Here is a 22,646-nt window from a genome sequence, read left to right on the forward strand (position 1 = left end):
TCTCGACGAGGAACTCGTCAAAGAACCTTTGTAGGTAATTGTGGATGGACAAAGGTAGATGGAGTTGGTCGGAAGGGAATAAAGACGGAAGGCTAAGTCTAAAGGCACCGGCCGATTAGAGAGCGTTGCGACAACCCCTAGGTTCGCCATCTTATTCCATAGACCCGTTTCCACTCGTTCTACGGAGGTTGAGTTTCTTCTTCGACTTTGAGGCGAGTTTCGCTCTCTTTGAAGAACCCACGACCCTTCGCGACCCTACAAGGGGCTAGAGACGCGACAAAAAGGCCTGTGGTCCTTCGGTGGCACATTTCTGTCCGATTGGAAGGACCAAAGGACACGAAACGCACCGGGGGACACGTGGATCCGTTTAAATGAAGACGAAGGGACTTCCCAGACTCGTGAAATCACAGAATCCTTATCCTCCTCGTCTTTTTCTTCTTTTTCTTTCGTTTCATCGAAGTTTGACGGTATTTGCTCTGAACGATACTTCATTGAGTCGTTCTACGTCGATTAACTTGCGACCTTGTTCACATATCAGCCCTTTGTTAATTTTCCTTTTGTGTATCGTATCGAGTATCCTTGAAACGAGACGATATTCATTGAAAAATGATATTTTCAAAATTCCTCCTTCCTTAAAAGTCAGCAAAATATAAAGTGGCCTAAAAACTGTTGTCATAAATTTCTTCGATTCGAATTCGCGTAGTTGTCAGCTTTCCCTCGTTTATGCTCCGTTGCTCTGCAGGAGACACATAACTCCATCATCTCGAACAATTGGATGATTTTTCAGCTGGTCGGACGTTACCCGTGGGGTCGACTAATATAAAGTAACGAACGAAGAAAAACGAGCCAACTCGAGAGTAGGCTCGATTCAGGGACTCTTTGTAAAAGACGGAACCAATCCGAGGGACCATCGCGTACGTACTCTAGGAAAACGATGTTGAATAGCCTCGAGTAAGTTCGCTTTTCTGTCCGGACCGGTCTTTTTCCTCGTGAAAGTTTAACGCGTTTACCTTGTACCGGCTCGAGGACGATATATCTACGCGTGCAAGATGGAGATCCTTTGCTTCGGAGAGATTTCGAATTCGGGACCTTTCACTCGTCATTGATCACGATTAGCTTCGTCGTTGGGATACTCCTTCTTTCCATTTATTCACCTCTCTATTTCTTGCTTTAACGTGTGACAGAATTCGTTAAGGGATCTTGGAAGAATCGTTACTGTTTTTAAGATTAATGATAAAAATAACAGAATTTATAGAAAATTCTTATGGAAACTGTTTACATGAAAGATAGAAAAGAAATGTGAAGTAAACTGTCGAAAAAGTATCGATAATTGGATCACATAGTATGGTTTACGTGCCTCGATTCAGATGCAAATTAGCCTGTGAAATGCTAAATTTACAGTTTACTAACGAGCGTTTAGAGATTCTGAGCAGGCATCAGCGTCAGGACCCTTAGCTATTCAAGTCGTAACCCTTCTAACTTTAGGGTTAATCGCGTTATCGTGATCGATCTGTTTGCATGATTTCGAACTCACTTCCATTCACAAATATACTATAGCATAAATCTTGAATATTTTCAAGAAATTGAATTTAAAATTATCCAAGATTAATTTTTGTATTGTATTAAAAAATTACATCGTTGGAACAATAAAATAGTGTTTGGTAAGGAAATTTATGAAACGTCTAACGCGGTCTTTTATAGCTTCTGTCTCGCGTGGTATTCTGCTTGGTAAATAGCTCTGGGCATTTCACGATTCTACGAAGCACGTTCTCTGAATAGTTAGACGCAGGAATGGACTCTGCTGTTCTATCATAGTTTTATGAAACTCTGTCGAGGGTCGGAGAATTGTTTCAATCCACTTGCAGTGTTACAATTTCACGAGCCAGATGTTTGGTGCTCGTCTAATCTCCATTAAAATTATACTGTTCGTAAAATTTATTGTACAGCTAATACTGGAAACGAGACCGTTTAAACTAAAAAGTGAAAAGTCATTAAAATTGCAAATGTAATTAATTTTATATCGTCTTTTCATACTCTAGTAACTGCGATTTCTAATGCAGTCTCCTAACAAGTGAACCTGAACTTTATCGTACACTATAATAAATCATGGCAACTCGGTCGTTGATGGTTCGCTTAACAGATTCTTTTCGTGCCGTTGACGCGCTCGAAGCTGATTCGCTTTCTCATAAATCTTCGTGGCAACGTAAATTCCAGGGCTGGTAGGAAAGCCCGGTGAATTCTCTAGTGCCGACATTTATGAAGTGGCCGCGTTGCTCGACGCTTTTTTCCAAAAATAATGGGAGTTCCTTCATTAGAAATTACTCAAGCGCCGAGTAAAACGGAAGCGAAAAAAGGCCACGAGGGTGTACAATGGAAATTATTACGATCGTTTCGTTGCCGTTCCATTGAAAATGTCAGGATTTGTTTTCAACTACACAAAATACTTACCTTCAATATTTCAGAATTTTGGGAGCCGAAAAATCATTTCGTTTTTCAATTTCTGTGCAATAAATCGTGCAAGGTGTCCCCAGAGTACAAACACAAATGAAATTCCTTTTGTTTCGATTGAAACCCGTTTTTAACCAGTCCCAATCGTATGATTCGTTCTGTATATTTCACAAGTTTCTGCCGAAACAAACACACAGTTTCTGAGAGAAAAAAAAAAACGCGAATAAAGCGGAATATGAAAAAGTGTTCGTTCGAAAAGTTCTATTCCCCACAGTATCGAGCCAATATACGAGCGTTAATTCCATTCATCGACTCATGGAGAGGAAGGAAAAAAGTCGACGAGGGTGGAACGCGCGATTCCCCTTCGCGATTTCATCGAAGGAAACGAGACGCGGAGCTGCTCGTAACACGCGAAAAGGCATTCCACGTGGCCGAGATTAAGCGGGAATATTTAGCAAATGTTTCGCATAAATCAAAGCGGCGCAATATGTTTCGAGTTCGAAGCGAGGCTATGTAAATTCATGGTAATATCAACGGCTACCCCGTCGAGAGAGAGAGAGAGAAGAGTTTCGATTCCTGTTGCGAGGAGTTAAATGAACGGAAAGAAGTTAAACGGGGAAAATTCGTGAGTGAGAATAGGCTGACGATAGAGTATCAGATGTCTAAAAGTAATAAGAACGGTGCTTTGAATTCTTTTCTTTAATTAATAATTGATCTGCAGAATTTTCTTGACAGTTCAAATTATTCCCTTATAAAAGGCTAGAAATGGACGATGAATGGAAAAGAACAGATTGATAGAAAAGGAATAGAATGAAAGAAAAAGGAGACACCAGCAGGGAGGACTAGAGAGGCTAGAAAGAGGAGGAAAGCGAGCAAAGCCCGAAGAGGGTAGCAAGCGCGTATTTCATGAACCCCTAAAGCAGCCCTAAGCATTGCTGCAACCGCCACAATCCCATTCATTCTCTTTATGGGCTCCCAAGTATTCGGGAGCGGGCTTGAATAAATCGGAAATTTGCCCCGGGGAACGGCCCACCCCCGTCTCTCCGCGATTTACCCACGACTTTCGAACTGGTCATTCGCGTTTACCACCCTCCATGTGTAACGAGCTTTAGCACGACTTGTCATTTTGTAACCCGTACAAGCGATAACTTTTGCTCGAACGCATTCGTACAGGTAACTAATTGGCGTAGAAATTGTGCATGAATTTCAATGAATGCGTATGCATTCACAATAGGTGTACATATTAACCCTCGGACGGCGGACCACGGAGAGAATTCCAATTTTAATTTAACTTTGTATTTCATATTATTTTAATTTTCTAAATTTTCCGTTATTCCTTTAAAAATTATTCTTAGTATGTATAAAACTCTTTCGTTTAAAAATAATTTATTTAACTTTAGGTTAATATCCTTGGGTAAGTGTTATAAGCTTGGCTCTGCTGTTCAAGGGTTAATATGGCACTTTATCAGCTATCTCATTTATACCTAGATGCTTAAATTTCAATAAGAATTCATCACTTATATTATTAGGAATTTTTTAACTTACCTAATTAAAATATTTATGTTAAATATTTAAAATGATGGGTAATATAAATAACAAAATATTGTAAAAATAGTAGAAAGAAATAAAAATTTCAACACCTTCAGTGTGACAATCAACAAATTAACAGAAACGTTTCAATAAATGGTATTTCCTGTAAAATTCAATATGGGTTTCTATCATGCTCAATTTGTCATCGTGACACAATTGATAAAAGTGAATGGAAATCGAACCTCGGACGAACTGGTGCGCGTAATGAAAAACGGAAACGGAATACACCAACGGGGAAAGTAAACTTCTCCCGGGCGAATATTGCACGAAAAGACGGATACGATGTGTCCTGCGACACGGTTCCCTCCCTGAACGGCTATAATTTGAAACGGTGAAACGTTACCCTTTAGCTGCAGGCTATTTGCCGGTTTCTCCAGATTCCATTGGCTATCCCTCTAGGATAGCCTGTCGGCCCAGTTTACATTTGGCTTCCATTTGCCTCGAAAAGGGAGGTATTTCTGTTCCGTACACAGGGTGCGGTTACTTAGACCGAAGCCATGCTAGTTTAAGAAACACTATGCCACTTAGAAGGAGAACTCCCTAAATGTCCTACTCTATATCAGATTTTAGTTAGCCTCCATACGTTGATAGTTGATAGTATTGTTATTTATGATTCGAAATGGGTACACGGCGTATTCGCACGACAAATACTGAAAATTGAACGTACAGTTCTGATTGTTCGTGTAAATTTGAATTTTCACTGAAAGGGCGTAAAATTGTTACATTACTCTGCGGTACAGTTTCACAGCTGTCGGCGAAGCTTTCAATCTCCGCGAAACAGCGTCGCATAATTAATTCCGCTCGCTTGGTAATTGCGCAGCTTCAACGTAAGCGCTGTTTGTAATTTAATCGTATTACCAGTGCCTCAACAACGACAGGTACACTTAGATCATGCTCTATTGCATCAAGAATTCCAATAAACTAGGAAAGTTCCTTGATTGTTATTTCAAGCAAAATTACAACACAGTAAAATTGTAATTATTCGGAATATGATCATTTCATTTTTCAATATTTATTTTTTATTTACTATCTGACAAAATTATATAGGGTGGACCACGAAGCGTGATCAAATTAGATTATTCTGCTATTAGCGGTTCGATCGGAAGTTTTTTTAACCGAAATAATATGGTTCAAGGATAATTTCAAGATAATTGTATCAAATTTTTTGTCAACCCGATTTTCCAGTGTTATCAAGGTTACCTTCAGTTTTTTATAGATAAACCTACAATTTTATTACGCCCTTCTTTTAGGAGATATTGAGATGAATTCGGCAAGCACCATAAAAAGTATTTCTTCTTCATCAAGAAATATTAAAAAAACATCATTTACCTTAATTGAATCGATGCTTAAAATGGTATCTAAAAGTTCTCCTTGAACCATGTTATTTTAGCTAAAAAAACTTCCGATTGAACTGCTAACAGCAGAATAATCTGAGCTGATCACGCTTTATGGTCCACCCTGTATAATATTATTATTATATAGACTACTTTTCAATTTTCTTTTCTTTAGATTGTATTATATTTATAGAGCCACTCATCGGTGCAACCCCCTACACCATTCAGCTTAATTGTCAGCCCTCGTGCTAAGTCACGACAGCGTTGATCATTAAACACCTTTCATCTTTTTCCGCTCGCATCCCATCATCATTCCTATTGTATCCCGAAAGTCGAACAAGAACACGTGAATATCAGTTTGTCCCAGCCATTTCCGTTTTCGTTCAATCCGCCTGGTCTTACGCTTCTCTCGTTCACCCCTTCGCGTCGCGCTGGTCTCTTTTTTTTTTTTTGTTTCATTTCCCACTTCACATATTCATACGTCGCTCTTTGCTTACAATAAATGCGGACCATTTGCATGTAGGGTCTCTGTTCGGCAGCGAATCCGTTCTCCTCTGCTCTCTCAGCCCATTTCTGTCCGTCTCACTCGCACCGTCGATAGGTTGGGTGTCCTGGGGCGGTAGCTCGGTTCGGCCACCCCTCCGCGGCTCAACTCCAGCGCGATAAGCCGCCCCCGGGGATCCGCGATTGTCTCGATTTATATGCATGCACAGAGACGTAGGTGGTGGGCCGTGGCTGCGGGTACACTGTCCTGGTAGGGGTGGGTGGTTAGGAAGACAGGGGTGGCATCGAGGGTGGAGTAGATGCGACCGTCAATAGATCGATTCTCTTGGCAGACAGTAAATATCGCTGATGAGCCGGTCCAGTCGTCGACGATTGGGACCTAGGGCCGGGCTTTTCAGGGGTTGGGGTGCTTACCCTGCGATTTGTCGAGTGGCAGGAATCCTCGTACTACTCAGCACCGCCATGCAAGCTCACCCCATCCTTCCGACGCACCACCACCATCGCGCCGTTTTCACTCTTTATCCACCGTTCGACCATTCTTTATTCCTGCGATTTTTGTTTTTACGCTCTCCATCGGAGATCCGGCGAGCGGAGTCATCCGGTGCCTTGGGAGGCTACCGGCCTGGGATTAACGCGCTACCGGCTAATTTCTTCCCCTTTTTATTCATTTTTTTTTTTTCGCTTTCTACCGCCAGGGAAAAATTGTTACGAACGAGGGACCTCCTGCGTGCGTCGGAACGATTATCCGAATTAATTCGGAAATGTCTCTTTAACGACCGTGTCCGCCGGTATTTTTCATTCTTCATCGGCTGACTTACGATTGATTTTAGACTTTACTTAAGCTGCTTATACTCGTCGGAATATGTTACGATGCGCGCATAATATTAGGTTTTATGAAACTGTAACAAAATTGCTTCTTACTTATCAGCTGAAATGGTCTTCTGATTCCTAAAATATTTCTAGGTTAATGGGAATATGGATTTTCATGACTTATATTTTGCTGTATTTTTATTTACAGGTGTCACTGTGCGACGATTACAGTCTGCCAGTGGATTTCGTGAACAAAAGACGTCCTGCAAGCGCTGCAGCTGCAACATCCACGGTGCAATGGGCCCTACCTAGTCCTACCATTGAAAACGTGAGTGTTTATTAATTTATAATTATTCTAGACCAAGAAGAAAAGCAGAAGTACTAATATTAATTGTATCGAATTAAACACATCGTAATTGAACGCAATCTCGAAAGGAAGGTCCAGAGAAATCTTCTGTTCTTAACCCAATCGTGGTTATTTCGACCCCAGTCTTCGGCATCGATTCAGGATTCACCGTGTCGTTTAACGGCAGTATTGATATTTTCTGTCGTCTGACGGTCGAAGAATTGGTTGAAGGGAGAAATATAATTACGATGGTGACAAAATACCCGCTGGGCATGATGGCATAGAGGGTATACGGGGGCGTGGAAAAGCTGGAAGAACGTTTCGCCACGCGATAGAGTAGGAAGAACGAGCGAACGAACGGAAGGACGAAGGGAAGCGTGCGAGTAGGGCGGTCGAAAGAGGGCAAAGGGTGAGGTTGACTTCCGGCGGTGCTTATAATTGTTCCAGCACTCAGTTTCTGATGCTCAGGCTCGCCCCGAGCGCTACGTCTAAATGCTTGTGAAGTTGAAATACAGCTCACCTTGACTATGCTTCCTGGTGTCCTCGTTGGAACGTCACATCTCGGCATTTAGTGGTGCTATCTCGTACGTGGGCTTGCATGTTAGCTTCATATTCTCTCCGGAAGTGAGTTTTCACGTGAAATTGGGTCTCCCGTAGTTACGACGGCAAATAGAAGGTCGTAACGCCAGAATTAACATAAAACGTTCGCTCCATCTCGTACGACGACGTGAAAAATTATTTAAATCCTTAACAAAATGCATTGGAAACATTTTAAAAGGACCAAGTTAAAAGCACCATCAAACAGAAAGGTTGCAATTCGTCTTTACCGTCATCAAGAAATTGCAAACTCGGTCCAAGACGAGACATAAAAGTGAGGATAGCGTTGCGTTGGTCGCGAGGGAGGAGTCGTAAAGACAAAGAAGAAGACGAAGGAAAGAAGCGTCGGTGTCGAGGTGGAGGGGTTCGAGACACCTGGTAGCATCGAACAAAAGTTTCCTTCGCCTCGTTGTCACCGTGGCATCCCTCGGCGAAAGTGCTCGTCGCAATAGCAAGCGGCGCGGCGGAGGGTGTGAGAAAGAGCGGCAAAGAGAAGGCAACGGGCGCCACTTGATTCAGGAGGGTGAATCGTTACGACTCCCGCTCGTAAGCCCTACTTAATACTTTACCGCTTTATTTTATGCGTGAGGTCGGCCACGGCTGTAGGTCGCATTTATCACTCCAACAAAGAACCTTACCTCGAGAAAGTTCCACCGTGCGCGAGCACGCCTATCGCATTGAAAATTTCCTGCTACTCGCTGGCGAAAGTGAAACGGTGGATTTATAGTTTCCTAAACGCGACAGGTCTTCGTGGTTTCGTAGCATGTTTAACTGTCGCTTGCTGAATCGTCTGTCAGTGTTACGAGAAACACTAGATCAAGGTATTGTTGCGGATTGAATCAGAGTACAATAGATTCAATTATGATTTATATTGCTTTCGACTTTCAAGGGTTCTCTTCTTTAAGACTTCTGATTGTAGTGTTATAATTGAAGCATTCGTATCGAGATCGTTATTACAGGATCGATTTCTTTGTATGTTGAAATATATAAAGACTTCTAGAAAGGACCTGCATTATTGTAGATCCTTCTTCTACGTAATAAACGTTGTTGTCGAGAGTTATGGTCTCTCGTTACGCTCCTGTTATTTATGACACTCTGACCACCCTCGTATTTTCGTGAGCTGACTTTCAGAACGTTCTACGTACATATTGACAGTTAGATGTATGACTTTGCTCTTCCAGCTTCTGTATATACATACAATTGAACTATCGATGCCATTTCTCAAATGCAGTCTTGAATACTTCTGGCAAACATAATAACTGCAAGTTTTCAAATAATAGTGGAATATAAAAATAATTGGAATAATAATTTCGTTTTGTTTATTAAGGGTTGCTCATTCTTTACATGGATCTGATTTTTCTTTTTATATTTCTGATATTATCGCATGGCTGAACGCGTTCTGAAGAGTATATCACCCACGTTCCAAGCATCCAAACTTTGCAGGCTAAGCTCCTCGACAGGGTGATTCGTCAGTACTTATCGTTAGAAGAAGTACATTATGCAAGATCACGAAGCTTCTCAAGGTTGCGAACGATGTCCCGCTTTTTGATTCAGCTCGCGAAGTTACATTGGTGGTTAGGCAGCGACCGTTTATCGATTTTATTCCTGTGTAAAAAGAAGAAAGAAATAAGTCCTTTCGTTACAACACGATATCGAATAATTCAGGAATGAACGTTTAGAAATCCACGCAATAATATCTCGTTTACGCATTTCCTGCATTCCACTAATGCAATGCAAATTGCTGGATGCAGTGAAAGTCACGCACCTGATAAAGTAGAGAGATTACAGGCCAGCTGATAATTGGGGTCAATTATAATAGAGCGGCCGGATAATCCGATTAAAGTCCACTAAACTGGAGGGATTATTGGTTCATCGGTAATGTAGTTGTTCTTGATGACTATGGGCCAGAATGATTTGAGTCTGCACTGTTTATTATTTACAAAGAGTTGTAACAAAAATAAGGGAACATAGGAATCTATGATATTTAACACGTTAGATGCCACATTGAACATAGACGAATATGGAACAGTACAATATAGTTTTATTTTCTTCTTACCATTTTCCGATCAGCACCGCAAATTAAAAGAAAACTATACAAAAACATTATTTTAAATAATACTGCTATTGTACAAATAATGTAAAATAGAAAGCTTGCAATTTGAAATTTGAAAATTAACTACTCCTATTTTTAATAATTAGAGCTTCAATAACAGATGCCCATTTTCCCTATGGCATTCAACGTGTTAATGTTACTTATGAAGTTCATAAAATTTTTTTACCTAATTAATGAACCCATATTAGCATTGATATTTCACTAAAATAATTCTACGTTCGAAGAGAAAAATGGAAATTCGATACCCCGTCTATCTTGATTCGCGTAATCGTTGTTTTATATTCATCACCCATTGAAGAAAATTTCGATATTCATCAGAGACCCGATAATCGAGCAATTTTTTCCCTTGTTTATCTTCTCCAACCAGTCTTGGTAATTACTCAGCTATAACGTTTTTCTTCTTTTCTTTTGTTTCATACAGAATTTATTTAAGTAAATAAATTATTGGTTTATCACGGTGATACATCACTATACGATAGGAAAATGTCAAATTTCAGTGTACACAATGTTCAGGAAAAATAAACACCAATTTTCTTGCCATCAATCATATTGTTCAAACACATTCCCACATCTTTTCTTTCTTGTAACCTGATACATTTATTAATAGGATCGATTTTTCTAATACTAATAAATTCTTACAACATTAGAAGCAATCAACAATTATAATTAATTGAATTTCATAAGTGTTTGAAAAATCGAAATTGGTATATCCATTTTCAACCCCAGATTAAAGAACCCAATAAACATTTTTGCGTTCTTGATTTAAGATCGAATCAGTCATTGTATCATCAGATCTGCATCAGTCGATCGAGTCGCTTCCTGCAACAGTGTGCTGTTTCTTCCGGTTGGAAGTTGCCCTCGTAATTTCCGTATAAACATCCACGAATTTATCAGTAGCAAGGAGACGAAGAGGTGGGTGGTGCGAGGTAGAAGGCAATCGGCTTCGTGTTCGAAACAGCCCCCGGGGGTACGACGCTCAACTTTGGCAGGAGAATTCCAATTTTGGCCTCTTTCAATTTAAGACTACTTGTCTTCCTTCGTCTTCTTCTCGTTCGTTGGCTGCCGACTGCCGTCATTTCAATTCGTCTTTTCCTTTTCTTTGCCTCATCGAGCCAAGCTCCTCGATTCGTGATACAACAACCCCCGTACGCCACGTACCGAAAGACGGGGTGAGTTTCGCCATTGATCAGACGCCTTCTTCGAGAACTCGAGCCTCCTTCGTCTTCGTCCTCTACCCCTGTTGCGTTCGCCGTTCAGACTACGGCCGATCGTTATTGCTTTTATTATCGTTATTATCATTAAGATCGAAAGTTAGCGGAATTCTCCTCGGGGAAGGTAAAGGTTTTTGTTGAGCGACGGAGGGTTCAATGAAACACCCCCTATTGTGTACACACGCTTCGTTAGTCCTATAATAAGGAAGACATTATTCAAAATATTTTCTTTTTAATGATAGAAATTGGATTTGGGTAAACAGAAAAATTTGTACAAACTTATATCGTGTACTTTTTATTTTTTTTAGATAATTCTTATTAAAATCTTATAAGATTTCATTAACATCAGATCAATTTTAATGAGGATCACTTAATTTTCACTCATGTATAAAGTTTCTTCATAAATTCTATTGTTAAATGACTACACTTATTCTCTCTACGAAACAAGTCGTACGAATCTGTTCGTTATTCCGGCAACGTGCAAGAGGTCCCATTAATTCGTCGGAATGTTAAATACCCTTTATTAAGAGAACGGATTACAAGTAATTTCAGTCGACTGGTCCCGCGATATTTCCGTGGGACGTTGTCACGGTACCAAACACGTTGCAGTTGTTTTCTCTCGAAATAACGATCATTTAGGGTGAAAGCTAAAAATGTTTATCCTCGAGCCGGTCTGGCCGAGGCATTACCGCAATTGGCTGCGTTCAGGGCTGGGAATTGCGTTGAAGCTAACGTGTCGCGTGCTTAGTCGAAGAAACTCCTGCAATAACCCTTGCTGATGGCATCCCCCAAAGGGACGAAGCTGGACGTTGTTAGCGTTGCACGAGCGCCAACCTCGCAGTTCTCTGCCAAATTGCTATTGTTACCGAGTCGATGATTTCTATCGTTAAACTAGCTGTTGTTTGTTTCCCACTTGCGCGAATCTCATTTCCCAGATAAGTTCTTCGCGGAAAATTACAAAGTTTCTTCTTTACGAAGACCCGCTTCGAGGAAGGACACAAATGGTGTGGGGAAAAGTGGAATCTAAGCGATTCGATTAGTTCTAAATGATAGTATAGATTCGTAGAATGCTTTGAACTTTATTAGTAAAGCTTTTAGCCGCGATACCGCTTTGGATCGTGACGGAAGGAAACCATTCTCTGCTCTGTTTTCAGGCGGAAGTGGAAGTTGTGGAACAGTATAGCGATCCAAGGGATAGTAAGAACAAAGCGTACGTCGAGCCAGGAGCAGAAACATCCTTGCCGACGATTTACAGCAAAGTAAATCTCAACTATTGTCGACCATACACTGGTAAGTTGTGCATAAGTTTCGGCGTATACTTGTGCATGCGAGTTTTCTATCTCAATAGCACGTAAGTTGCTGGGAGATGTTATTGAAAGGACGAGTTTAAAAACCCTTACAGAAAAATATTAATGAAATGTTTGTATAATTATTTTTTACAAAATTATGTCAGACTTTTAATATGTTGAATTTGGTCATTTGACAGGATACAACTTAATGATATAAATTGTCTTTAACGAATTCACACGGATTAAACGTATCGAGCGAGTACTCGGAATAACATTCTAATAAATAAACGCGAACAGTTGCTCATAAATCGCGGATTTATCCTGGTGTCTGGATGATAACCAACGCTCGTTTCCGGCTCTGCTTATCGATTGGAACCGTACTCTGGCCAATTTTCTGCCAAGCGACTGTCATGCTTCCTCTAAGCCTGGTATCCTTTCTCGCCAGTCTCGCTGATCTTGTACATAATACAGTCCTGAATAAATATCACGGTGCAGGGATGATTGGTCAAATGTTTGAGCCAAAAATTCGCCGGGAGTATTGATCCGGTTGGAGTATCCGTTGCAACGATACTTGTTACAATTTCAATTAACAAAGACACTGAATTTTGGGTTGAAAGATTGCACTCATCGAATGTTAATTAAAAAGGAGCGACAAAGTGGTCAAGCTTCGTTTATGAAAAACAGAGAATGGGTACGGGATTTTTTCAATTTCGATGCTCAGCGACGAGGTTTAAATTGACTTGTCGTCCGCGTACAACCGGCTGCAAGTTTCGGATTATAGAGTTAACAGAAATTCCCGTGTCGAGCCGCAAATTAATGCGGCGAACCCTCGACGATACGGCCGATACTCCGATGTACGAATTATCGAGGCAACAACTCAGTTAACGCAGAGTAAGAGAGGCGGAAGAGCCCCTCGATAATTGAACAGCGCGCACAGTTTGGTCCGGGAAAGCTCGTGGATTATTCGATCGTTTCCGAAACGAAAGGGAAACGTTTCTTTTGTTGTGTACGAACTTGCTAAAAAGTTCGTACAGGTTGAAAAAAAATATTGAGAGGCTCCAGTGGACAACAAGATTAATATTTTTTAAAGCATTATTTATTGAATTCATTTGATATGAGAAGATTTCTTGTTAATTCATTTAACTAAAACAATTTTCCAAAATGAAAGCATCGTTACGTCGAAATGTTTCAAAGTTTCGGTTTGTAACTAAGCCTGCGGTTAGCTGGCTTGCAGATACGTAACGGCGCCGGGTATAGAAGTTCTTCGTGTTGCATTTACGAGTGTTTCAACACTCGGTTATGCAGATTGCCGGGTGACGCTGATCCTGGGTAAACATCGGATAGAATTTGCATCCTTACAATATTCATGGGCTTTTAATTCGCGCGGGCTGCGCGAACCTGGGCAGGGGTCAAGTTGCCGAAAAGACCTGAGTAAACTTGCCGGGGTAAACGTTTGTGATCCTGCAGGAGGATGACGGGCGCGCGCTCTTTGATACGACTTCTTGCCACGACCCATTCTAATCGAGGAGGAGGGCGTGTTTGCTCGAGACAAGGCCATTTCCGTTTGCGGTGTCATAAATAATGGATGACCGGTGGAAACTAATCGGTTGGTTAATCCTTGCTGGACGAGTTGAACGGTAGAAGAGCCGATGTATCGTTCAGTTTAGGTGATCTTGAGAAAATTTGAGAAAATATCGATGACACCTGTTCAATTATTTCTGTCAGAAATTCGAAGGCGACCATCTGTACCTCTGCTACCTCGACGACAACCTTCACTCGAATCGAATCGTCAGTTACACGTTTGTTAGGGAGAAAATGAGGGTGGAGCAGGGTAAGGTCAGTCGGAACAGCATTTCCAGAGACGATTTATAAACGGGATACGAGTCGAACCGTCTGGACCGATCCTGTCTCCGCCTATTTCCGGCTACTGGAACCGTGTGTGGTCCACTATCAAGGTTCGTTTCGTTGGAAGTTTTCGGTGGCAGAGCGTGCGGCTGACGTTGCTTGCCACCGATACCGACCTCGCCCCATAATATGTCGTGTGATATTTAATTAAATCTCCCACCTAGCCGGTTACTTCCGTGGCTCCCTTGCTCATCCGATCTGCCCTCGTTCCGTTGCTCGCAGTCTGTAAAGTTTCAAGGGGTTCTACCTCGTGCCCCCTTCTCTCTCCTCCCGCACTTATTAACCGTTTCAACAAGTCCCCTTGACACGGGATTTTTCTTGCCCTCTCCTCGGCCGTCCGAAGTAATTAAAAATCGACCGATTAAACCTAATGAAGTAGAACGGAATGGAAGAGGCGCGGAGATTTCTCGTTAAGTCTCGGCCAGATGCCAACGTTACCGGCGATTTTATTTCTATTTACCTTCGTTTACTTACCTGGCCTCACGATAAGTTGCAAGGTTTACTTTCTCTAGAGAGGGTTGCTCTTTGGTTTTATCTTCAGGTATGTTTGCTACTTTTTTATTTCTATTTCTTTAGCTAATGGGACGGTGTAAAGTATACTCTAGAAAGTACGAAGTTTAAACGAATTTTCTGCGACTTCGATCTTTCGATAGCCCTTGAAATTACCGTGACAGCAGGATCGGAGGGATTTGAAGGACCACTCTTTGAAACATTCTCGCGCTTTAAGGCGAAGGAGCACTTTGAAATTCAGGACAAATTCATTTTCTCTAAATTATTTTTAAAATATCGTGGTTATTTTGAACAGCAAGTAACTACGAATGTTAATTAATTTCTAAAATTGATTGGTCCAGATGGGAAATGTGTCGGATCCTTTGAAGCCGTCCAAGACCGCGAAAGTAATTGTGTAAAATGGACAATTGTAGATTGTAGTCGCGTTAATCAACGTTTTCGTCCCTTCCTGGATGAAAGTACCAGCTTCGTCATTACTCGAACGATGAAAGAACTTTCTCCTATAGTGATTGTCTCTTGGAACGACCCTCGTGGAAGTTACCCTCGTTTCAATTACCGGTACCAGGTGACTTGTAGCTCGTTTCCGCGTCCCCGAGCAGTTAACGCTGCTGCGAGTTCATCGTATGCAAATGACAAGCCGTCCGTCCGTCCGATCGTCCGTTTGTCCGTTCATCCGTTGCTAGTGTGACAGGGGGATTGCTTGATTCACATCAAACGCTGGCTAAATGCTCTCTATTGTCCCAGCTGTCTATACGTTAGGGTGTATTAAATAATCGCGACGGAAAGTAATTATCATCAACGATCATTGCTATTTTCCAGCAAGTACTTGATGTTACAAAATTTATCGTTTAATGCACAGCAACCAGATGGAATTATCTCGAACATTTCCCATAATGTTCCCACTATTCTCTCATGGCGGAACGCTTATCTTCTCCCTCGCGTTGTTACCCATCATTCTGCGGATGACTATATTTCAATGGAACGTTAAGCTCGATAGAATGAACCGTTGTATCATACCGGAGCGATGCTCGGTAGACATTAAGGGTTTCCTATGTTTACGACATCGCGATTCGCCAAGCGACAGTTTTAGTATTCCGGTAGCAGCGGGGCGAGAGGGTGAAAAGTTTGTTGAATTGCCGCGAAGATGAATAGTTAACAGGCGTCCTCCATCCTTTACCCCGTTCCCTTTCTCGGTAATCCAAATTTCCGTCTTCTGCCGTACCCCTCCTTCCTCCTTCATTCATTTCCCCTCTCTGTTCCATATTCGAGGAGAGACCGACCGCCTCCTCCCACCTTCCCGGTTCTCGCTTTCTCGTGCGGTAAACTAGATCATTTACAAACTGTCAACGGCATGGTTCCGCTTCTGCTCGTCGTCGGACGGCAAGTACGAGTCGGATCTTGAAGAGAGATCTTAATCCGTCGCGAATTTCGCAAAGTTAAATTCGCGTGTCCCTCGGTGATCAGTTTTCTTTCAGACGATCAACGTTTTGAAAGGGAAAATGTATTTCGTTATATCGTATTTTGAATGGAACGAATGATAATCGAAGTAGTCCATAAGATTCGTTAAAATTTATATAAAATTTAGACGAAACTTAATTACGAGGAAACGAAATTGATCGGGACAGAAGCTGGAAAATGAAATGAAACTGGGCTTTTGTTTCGACGGTTGCTCGAACTGTGGTTTCCCTTGAAACTTCACCCTACCTCGTCCCGTTCTCTATTCCGTAAATAAAATAAAAGACAGCAATTTAGCGTGAATCGCAATTCCATTATCGAGTCCCATTCTAATATATTAACGGACCGTCACTCGGTGGTCACTATTGGCATTTTGCAGTAGCCATTGACGAACGAATCAACATCGTAACCCTATCATTTCGTTTCGCGTACCGTGAAATCAAACTCTCTGTATTCGCTTGTTTAATATTATCCCCATGGTGACCGACGTTTCGTATAATATATTTTGAAATCTATGAGTTTCTGGTATCCGAACATTTCTTGTTATTATAAATTGGCCGAGCATTTTTTATTTAATCTATGCTGAATTTCATACATTTTTTAAATGTCTTACAATCGCATGAACCCATTGTTCCAGAACGACGGAAACAATGATCTTCTGATAAAAGTGATAAATGAATTTCTTTGATCCAACGTTATTAACTTTCGGTTCGTTAAACGATACTAGAGTAAATTCTTTGTCGACGAATGATCCCTTCAGAGCTGAACGAAGCTTTGTTCTCGTTTTATCGCGCGACGAAACATTTCCTTTCGCAAGGGCTGCCGAAACGAGGTGGAAAGAAAATTTTCAAACAAGCCATCGCCATTTTCCCCGGCTAAACGAGGAGGCACGGAGCCAAAGGTTGGCAGTAAGGACGTCGCGTCCCTACGCCAACATTGGAAGGGTCCCTGAATTCATTTCATGGCCAATTACAATTAGCATTTATGCCGCGATTTGCATACCGTTGCGAGATAATACCGTAAACGCTTAGCCTAATCTCTGTGTCATGTGTTCGCCAGGATGGCAAGAAATAGTCCTCGCAGTCGCTGGAGATCTCCTATCTGGACGTGCAAACTTTTCGAACCGCCATTGAAACTGATCTCGAGACCAGCGTTTCGGTGGTACAAACATTGTCTACATCAGGAGATTATCTTTGTTATGTGGATTATAGAACTATCTAGTTTTGTTTCAAAGTACAATAGATATAATATCTCGTTCACAAATCATGAGACACCAATTTTTAGATAAATCTGAATTACTTTGTTCCTCATTCGTGGCAGGCCAAATGGCCAATCAGGTTAGTACCGCGCGATTGTATGATTAAATTTTGAAACGAAGGTAAACCGAGCGCTCGATTAACCAGTTCGAATTGGGAGGAGGTTAAACGAGGAACAGAGTTGCTTGGAATTGCTCGCGAGTCTCCGAACGCGTTTGATCGAACAGAAGCGACCCTTTCGGCCACAAACGATCGTGCCCGTGTGTGGCCACCGATGTAGATTTCAATTGAGCAATGTCTACCGACAGGGAAGCGGATAATCCGAGCGTCGCTATCACTGCGAGCGACAGCTTCGACACCCTCGACGAACGCCTCCCTGTGTCTGTCGCGAAACCCTTTCGCAAAGGGGCTAAACATTGATTTTATTCCGTGCTCGAATCGATCGAAACTGAACCCCTCGGTAACACGAACGAAATCATTTCCAGTACGAGTTACATAATCGAGTTCTCACCGGTGAGCCACCTTTCATTTTCTCTCTCTCTCTCTCTTTTTTTTTTACCGTGGAATCCTCAGGTGTCGAGGCAGTCACGAAGAGCCACGCAACCGATCGGATTGTTTGCAGCGAGTGAAATTAGATCGAGCGTTCAATTTCGTCACCGTGGATCCGCGATATTGGATTTGAACATTCGACAACCGTCGGGAAAAAGAAAGCTTTTCCGCGGAACCAGCTATCGATACCCTTACTCCGGAAGAGGGGGATGATTTATTGTTAGACGGTCGAGAATTGGGTTTGACTGTCGTAGTCGAATGTCGAACTTCGGAAACTTGAAAAACTTGTGAAGTTTATGCATAGTTCTATATTATGTCATCGTCTGTAAATATTTGAAGAGGAGCCAAAAAGGGGTTGAAATCATTCCAATCGTTTATTTACTTGTTATTGATTATTTTTTCGTATAATTATCTTTAACACGTTGAATGCCATGGAAGTTATTGGTGCCCACCATCGCAAATTACACATGTCTAAATAATTAAAAGAAAACATAGACAAACATTATTTTAAATAATATTGCTATTGTAGAAATAATATAAAATAGCAAATTGGAATCTTGAAATTTGAAATTTGAAAATTAACTATTCCTCAACTTAATAATTAGAGCTTCACCGTGTTAAATAAATAGAATAGCAAACATACAAAGGAAATTTTGAAAGAACAGAAAGAAAAATAACTCACCATAAATAAAATTATTTTATTTAAATTAATGTATTAAATTACATAATTGAATATATGAACATATAGATATATTTTCAAACAGAAAGCTTCAAAATGAAAATATTAAACCGTCGACAGATTAAAGTGTACCAATATCTCAACCGCACGAATAATAAAAAGTACAACTTCTTTCTTCATGTAGATAAATACGTTATACCCTCTCTATCTTACGTTCATGCACCTTTCAAGACAAGTACGAGAAACGTTTCCTTTAAACGTGCAACTGTTCCTTTGGAATTCCTCGGTAGGGAAAAACGAGCACAAAGGAACGAAAGTTGGTCTGTTTCTTACAAAAATTCCTTTCTTCCTTTGGAACTTTCGACGCCTCGTATTGACGTGTCCTCGACTGAAAACTGCGTAAGATGTTCCTCTTTTGAAGCTGGGATGGCATTTTAAGATAATTTCCGGCAGCGTGAGCCTCTGAAGGATAAGCCGGAAAGGGAGCGACGACGAGACACGGGAACGTCGCGAAACTACGAGAAGGGCGGAGGATAGAATAAAATTACTGGAGTAAGTAATTTGAGGACAGAGCGAGTAATTGCCACTCAAAACGCTCAAAGGCGTTGCTCCTTTTCCCGCCTTTTATATTTACCACTTGCCAGTCGCGTCGTCTGGAGTCGTCGTTCTTACATTTCCTTTTGTCCCGTTCCAAAGTCGAAGATGGCAGTGGAAAAGAATGAAAAAGAATCTTTGAAATGAATTAATTCACTCGTACTTCTCTTCTATCGGAAGGTTTGCTTCAGGGTAATTTTTCAATATTTATACCCAATCTACAATAATTGTATACTTGTTCTTTTTTTTTACTTTGTCAATTTGCTTCAAAATCGCAGACAAATTGTAAAGCAGATGAGACGAAACGTGTCTTTGTACAGTTTTATCGAGTATGTATATTATTTCTTTAGATTGAAACGGCAATCAAGAAAGATTGTATCAAGAGGGTGTCATGGTCAAAGAGTCATGATATCTCTGTAATCAGGGGTGCTTCAATCACCTTGTAATAGGATATTCGTTCAGAAGCTTGCGTCTATGTTCTTTCTTGACGACGAGATAACTTGCTATCAAAGTAAACCTCTTACCCCGTGACTGAATTCATTTTTTCTTTGTACCAGCCTTTCGTATTTATCTTCGTAACCTTGACTCGTTAGTAGCTCCTTTTTTTCTGCTTTAGACTCGTTGATTCGAATCTCCAAGGAAACCTCGATTGGATCGATAACCCTCGTATCAGTGAACAGTAAAGCTTTAATCGCGTTTAAAAAATAAACGAATAGTTCCTTTCAGGTGTAATACTTTATTTTTATTCAATCACGTTCTTTTATTGTTTTTCCCTTTTTGTACCTTCTGTTTATTTTATTTAAAAGAAATTATATTCACAAGTTACAAGTGTCTTTACCATGGTAACTGTTTCAGTGAAAATGTCTGTGTATGGTCAGACATATTGTAGTTGAAATTATTCAAAGTACATATAATTATTTAAAACCTAATTGAAATTATTCAAAGTATAATTGCTTCATTTCTTAATTCAAATTTCCCACTTGTTACTTGATGAAATTAATATAATATTAAATTATATTAAATTTGTAATGCTGGTCACCTGTGACCTCTGAAGCAATCAAGGCGTTGATAAAGAATTTCATACGTAAAAAGCACCTATTAAAGTACGATAAAATGAAGAATAGCGAACGCAGAGGGTGAAACAAATAATTAAAAGAAGGAACGGAGCTGTATCGAGGAAGCCTTACGTTTCCAGACCTATTAGACTGTTCGGATAAGTTAACCCGATCGTTCGATGACCCTTGACACGGCTGACACATTTCAGCCGCGAGATTCGTCCAATTCCAAGCTTGTAACCATCAATTCTGCTATACTGGAACCAATAACCAAGATTGCCTTTCGTTTGCTCGTTCTGCGAGCCGAGTAATCTTTGCTTGCCTTCTCCTAAGAAGCCCCGAAGATCTTCGCTAAGGTGGCTGCTGATTTCGTTTAAGGCCCTTCTTATAGTACATTCTCCCGTCTCCCTTTCTCTTCTCCTCTTTTTTCCTGGACGATACAATTCCACGACCCACATATTCTATAGAAACCGAGCCTACCACGGTTATGTTACGAGGACAATATCTAATAAAAAGCAGAGCGAAGTGGCTAGGAGAACGTTCGGCCTCGCTCTCTTATAAAGCTTTCGGCAGGAATTTCTCTCGCCATTGCGTTCTTCCCCTTGCGAATAACAGAACGAAAGGAAGATCGTATAAGTGACAGTTCGGAGCTTTTTACGGGCCTGATGAAATCCCGGAAAATTTTATTCCCGGATTATAGCACCGTTTTCAACGAGTCGCTACCTGTCTATCCTTTCGTGAAACGAATGTTACGACAGCGTACTAAGATCTCCATGGAATTGCAGTGTACATTCAATAACATCTTTGAAATTTTTATCAGAACCAGAGTACTTTAGTCTTTATAACTTCTTGACTTTCGATTGTGTTTTTTATTCAAATTAATACTTGATTAGTCTTAATCTAATAACTCTTTTAGTCTTTATAACTTCTTGACTTTTGATTGTGTTTTTAATTCAAGTTAATTAACCCAAGTGATCAATCTCAGTAGAATAGAATGTCTATTCGTAGACAATCAAGCTAATTGTCTATTGTACAATCATTTCACGGATCCGATAAACGACAAGCACGACGAAGTATTAATCTCCGTCGACCTTGACTGTGACTAGCAATTCATGAGAAATTGTAGTCTGTAACCTCGTTATCTGTCGGGCTTAATCGATCAGTCTATCGGTGTCCGGATAGAGTCGCTACGTTTTACTGTCCTACCAATAGTTTCACACTGGTTCTTCACGGATAACCAGCTGAATATTTCGTTGATTTATCTGGAAGCGTAGACAAACAGAGCGTGCACGCGACGCGTAGCAGCGTGCCGCGTTATCTGTAGTGATTGTCAGCCAGGGGTCGTCGTTCGTCGGCACTAATAGATTCATTAGGGGTAGACAGCACACCCTTCGAGTGCATCAGCAACCCTAACCGTACGCATGCACACTCTATTCCTACGGTACGAGTCCCTTCAAGCAACCACCTCGTCGCTCGCTATATTCATATTCCTTTCATCGATTCGGTTCATTCACGAACGTTCGCTTTCTCTCTCTCTCTGCGTTGTTATCAGCAATTTGGACTTCCTTTCGATCCTTTACACTTGAAAGGAGAAATCTTTGCGGAAACTCCTAATTAACACTAGAATTACGCGCACTTATTTTTCAGTTGAAAATAATGTAGAAAATTAAATAGATAAAGGATGAAACATAATTTAATGTATTCATCGATAAAATTTATAATTTAAAACAAGAAACTTGAAATAAGTCATTTTTACTGGCTTGGTAGTTCTAATGTTAATTTCCTTCATTAGAGATCGTTTGTCAAATCGCAGAAAATCTTGGTGCAAAGAAATAAAAATATCCCCGTTTGCTTGATAGATCTACCGGCGCTGCGCAACATCTAATAAGTCATCCGGTGGCCTTAGCTCACGTGTTTACGCACACGGTGTTTCTGGCCGCAGTATATCACTCTCTAAGCACTCACGCGACCACCCACCGGCTCACGTAGCCGCGTTATCTACACTTTTTCGCTGGCTACTCGTTTCGTCCGGCTAGCGCGATATATCAGCAAGCCGTGTGCCGATATCCACCCCCGACGGTGGCTCGTTTACTTCATAACTCATTCGTTCGTTCAACGACTCGTTCCTGTCACTTTTTCTCCCTTTCCCTGGCACAGCAGGTCCGCTGGCTTTACGGATAGCTCGCAAATCTGATTATCGATCGGTAATCAATATCGTTGCAATTTGGCGTGGCGCCAGGACACGGTGCGCGCACCCTTTTCCCTGTGCGCGTCCTTCGAACGGGCTACACAGATCCAACCAGAGGGGATGATTGAAAGTGGTGCACGTGCGACGCTGCTAATCGCGCTTTGAGCGACTTCAAACGAACAATCCGCCAGCATTCGTGGCTTTCCGATAAAT

At 41.1% G+C, this 22,646-nt stretch overlaps 1 protein-coding gene across 2 annotated transcripts in view; it reads left to right on the forward strand.

Annotated features, from left to right (window-relative positions):
* Nucleotides 1-22,646, forward strand: part of LOC114879487 (transcription initiation factor TFIID subunit 1-like) — a 147,701-nt gene that overhangs the window by 101,670 nt on the left and 23,385 nt on the right. For both annotated transcript variants that reach the window (XM_029194449.2, XM_029194458.2), the window contains 2 exons: nucleotides 6,895-7,014; nucleotides 12,108-12,243. In XM_029194449.2, the coding sequence (XP_029050282.2) occupies nucleotides 6,895-7,014; nucleotides 12,108-12,243 (256 nt within the window). The remainder of the gene's footprint in view (nucleotides 1-6,894; nucleotides 7,015-12,107; nucleotides 12,244-22,646) is intronic.

This window comes from Osmia bicornis, chromosome 4 (assembly GCF_907164935.1).
Source record: "Osmia bicornis bicornis chromosome 4, iOsmBic2.1, whole genome shotgun sequence".
Taxonomy (NCBI): Eukaryota; Metazoa; Arthropoda; class Insecta; order Hymenoptera; family Megachilidae; genus Osmia; species Osmia bicornis.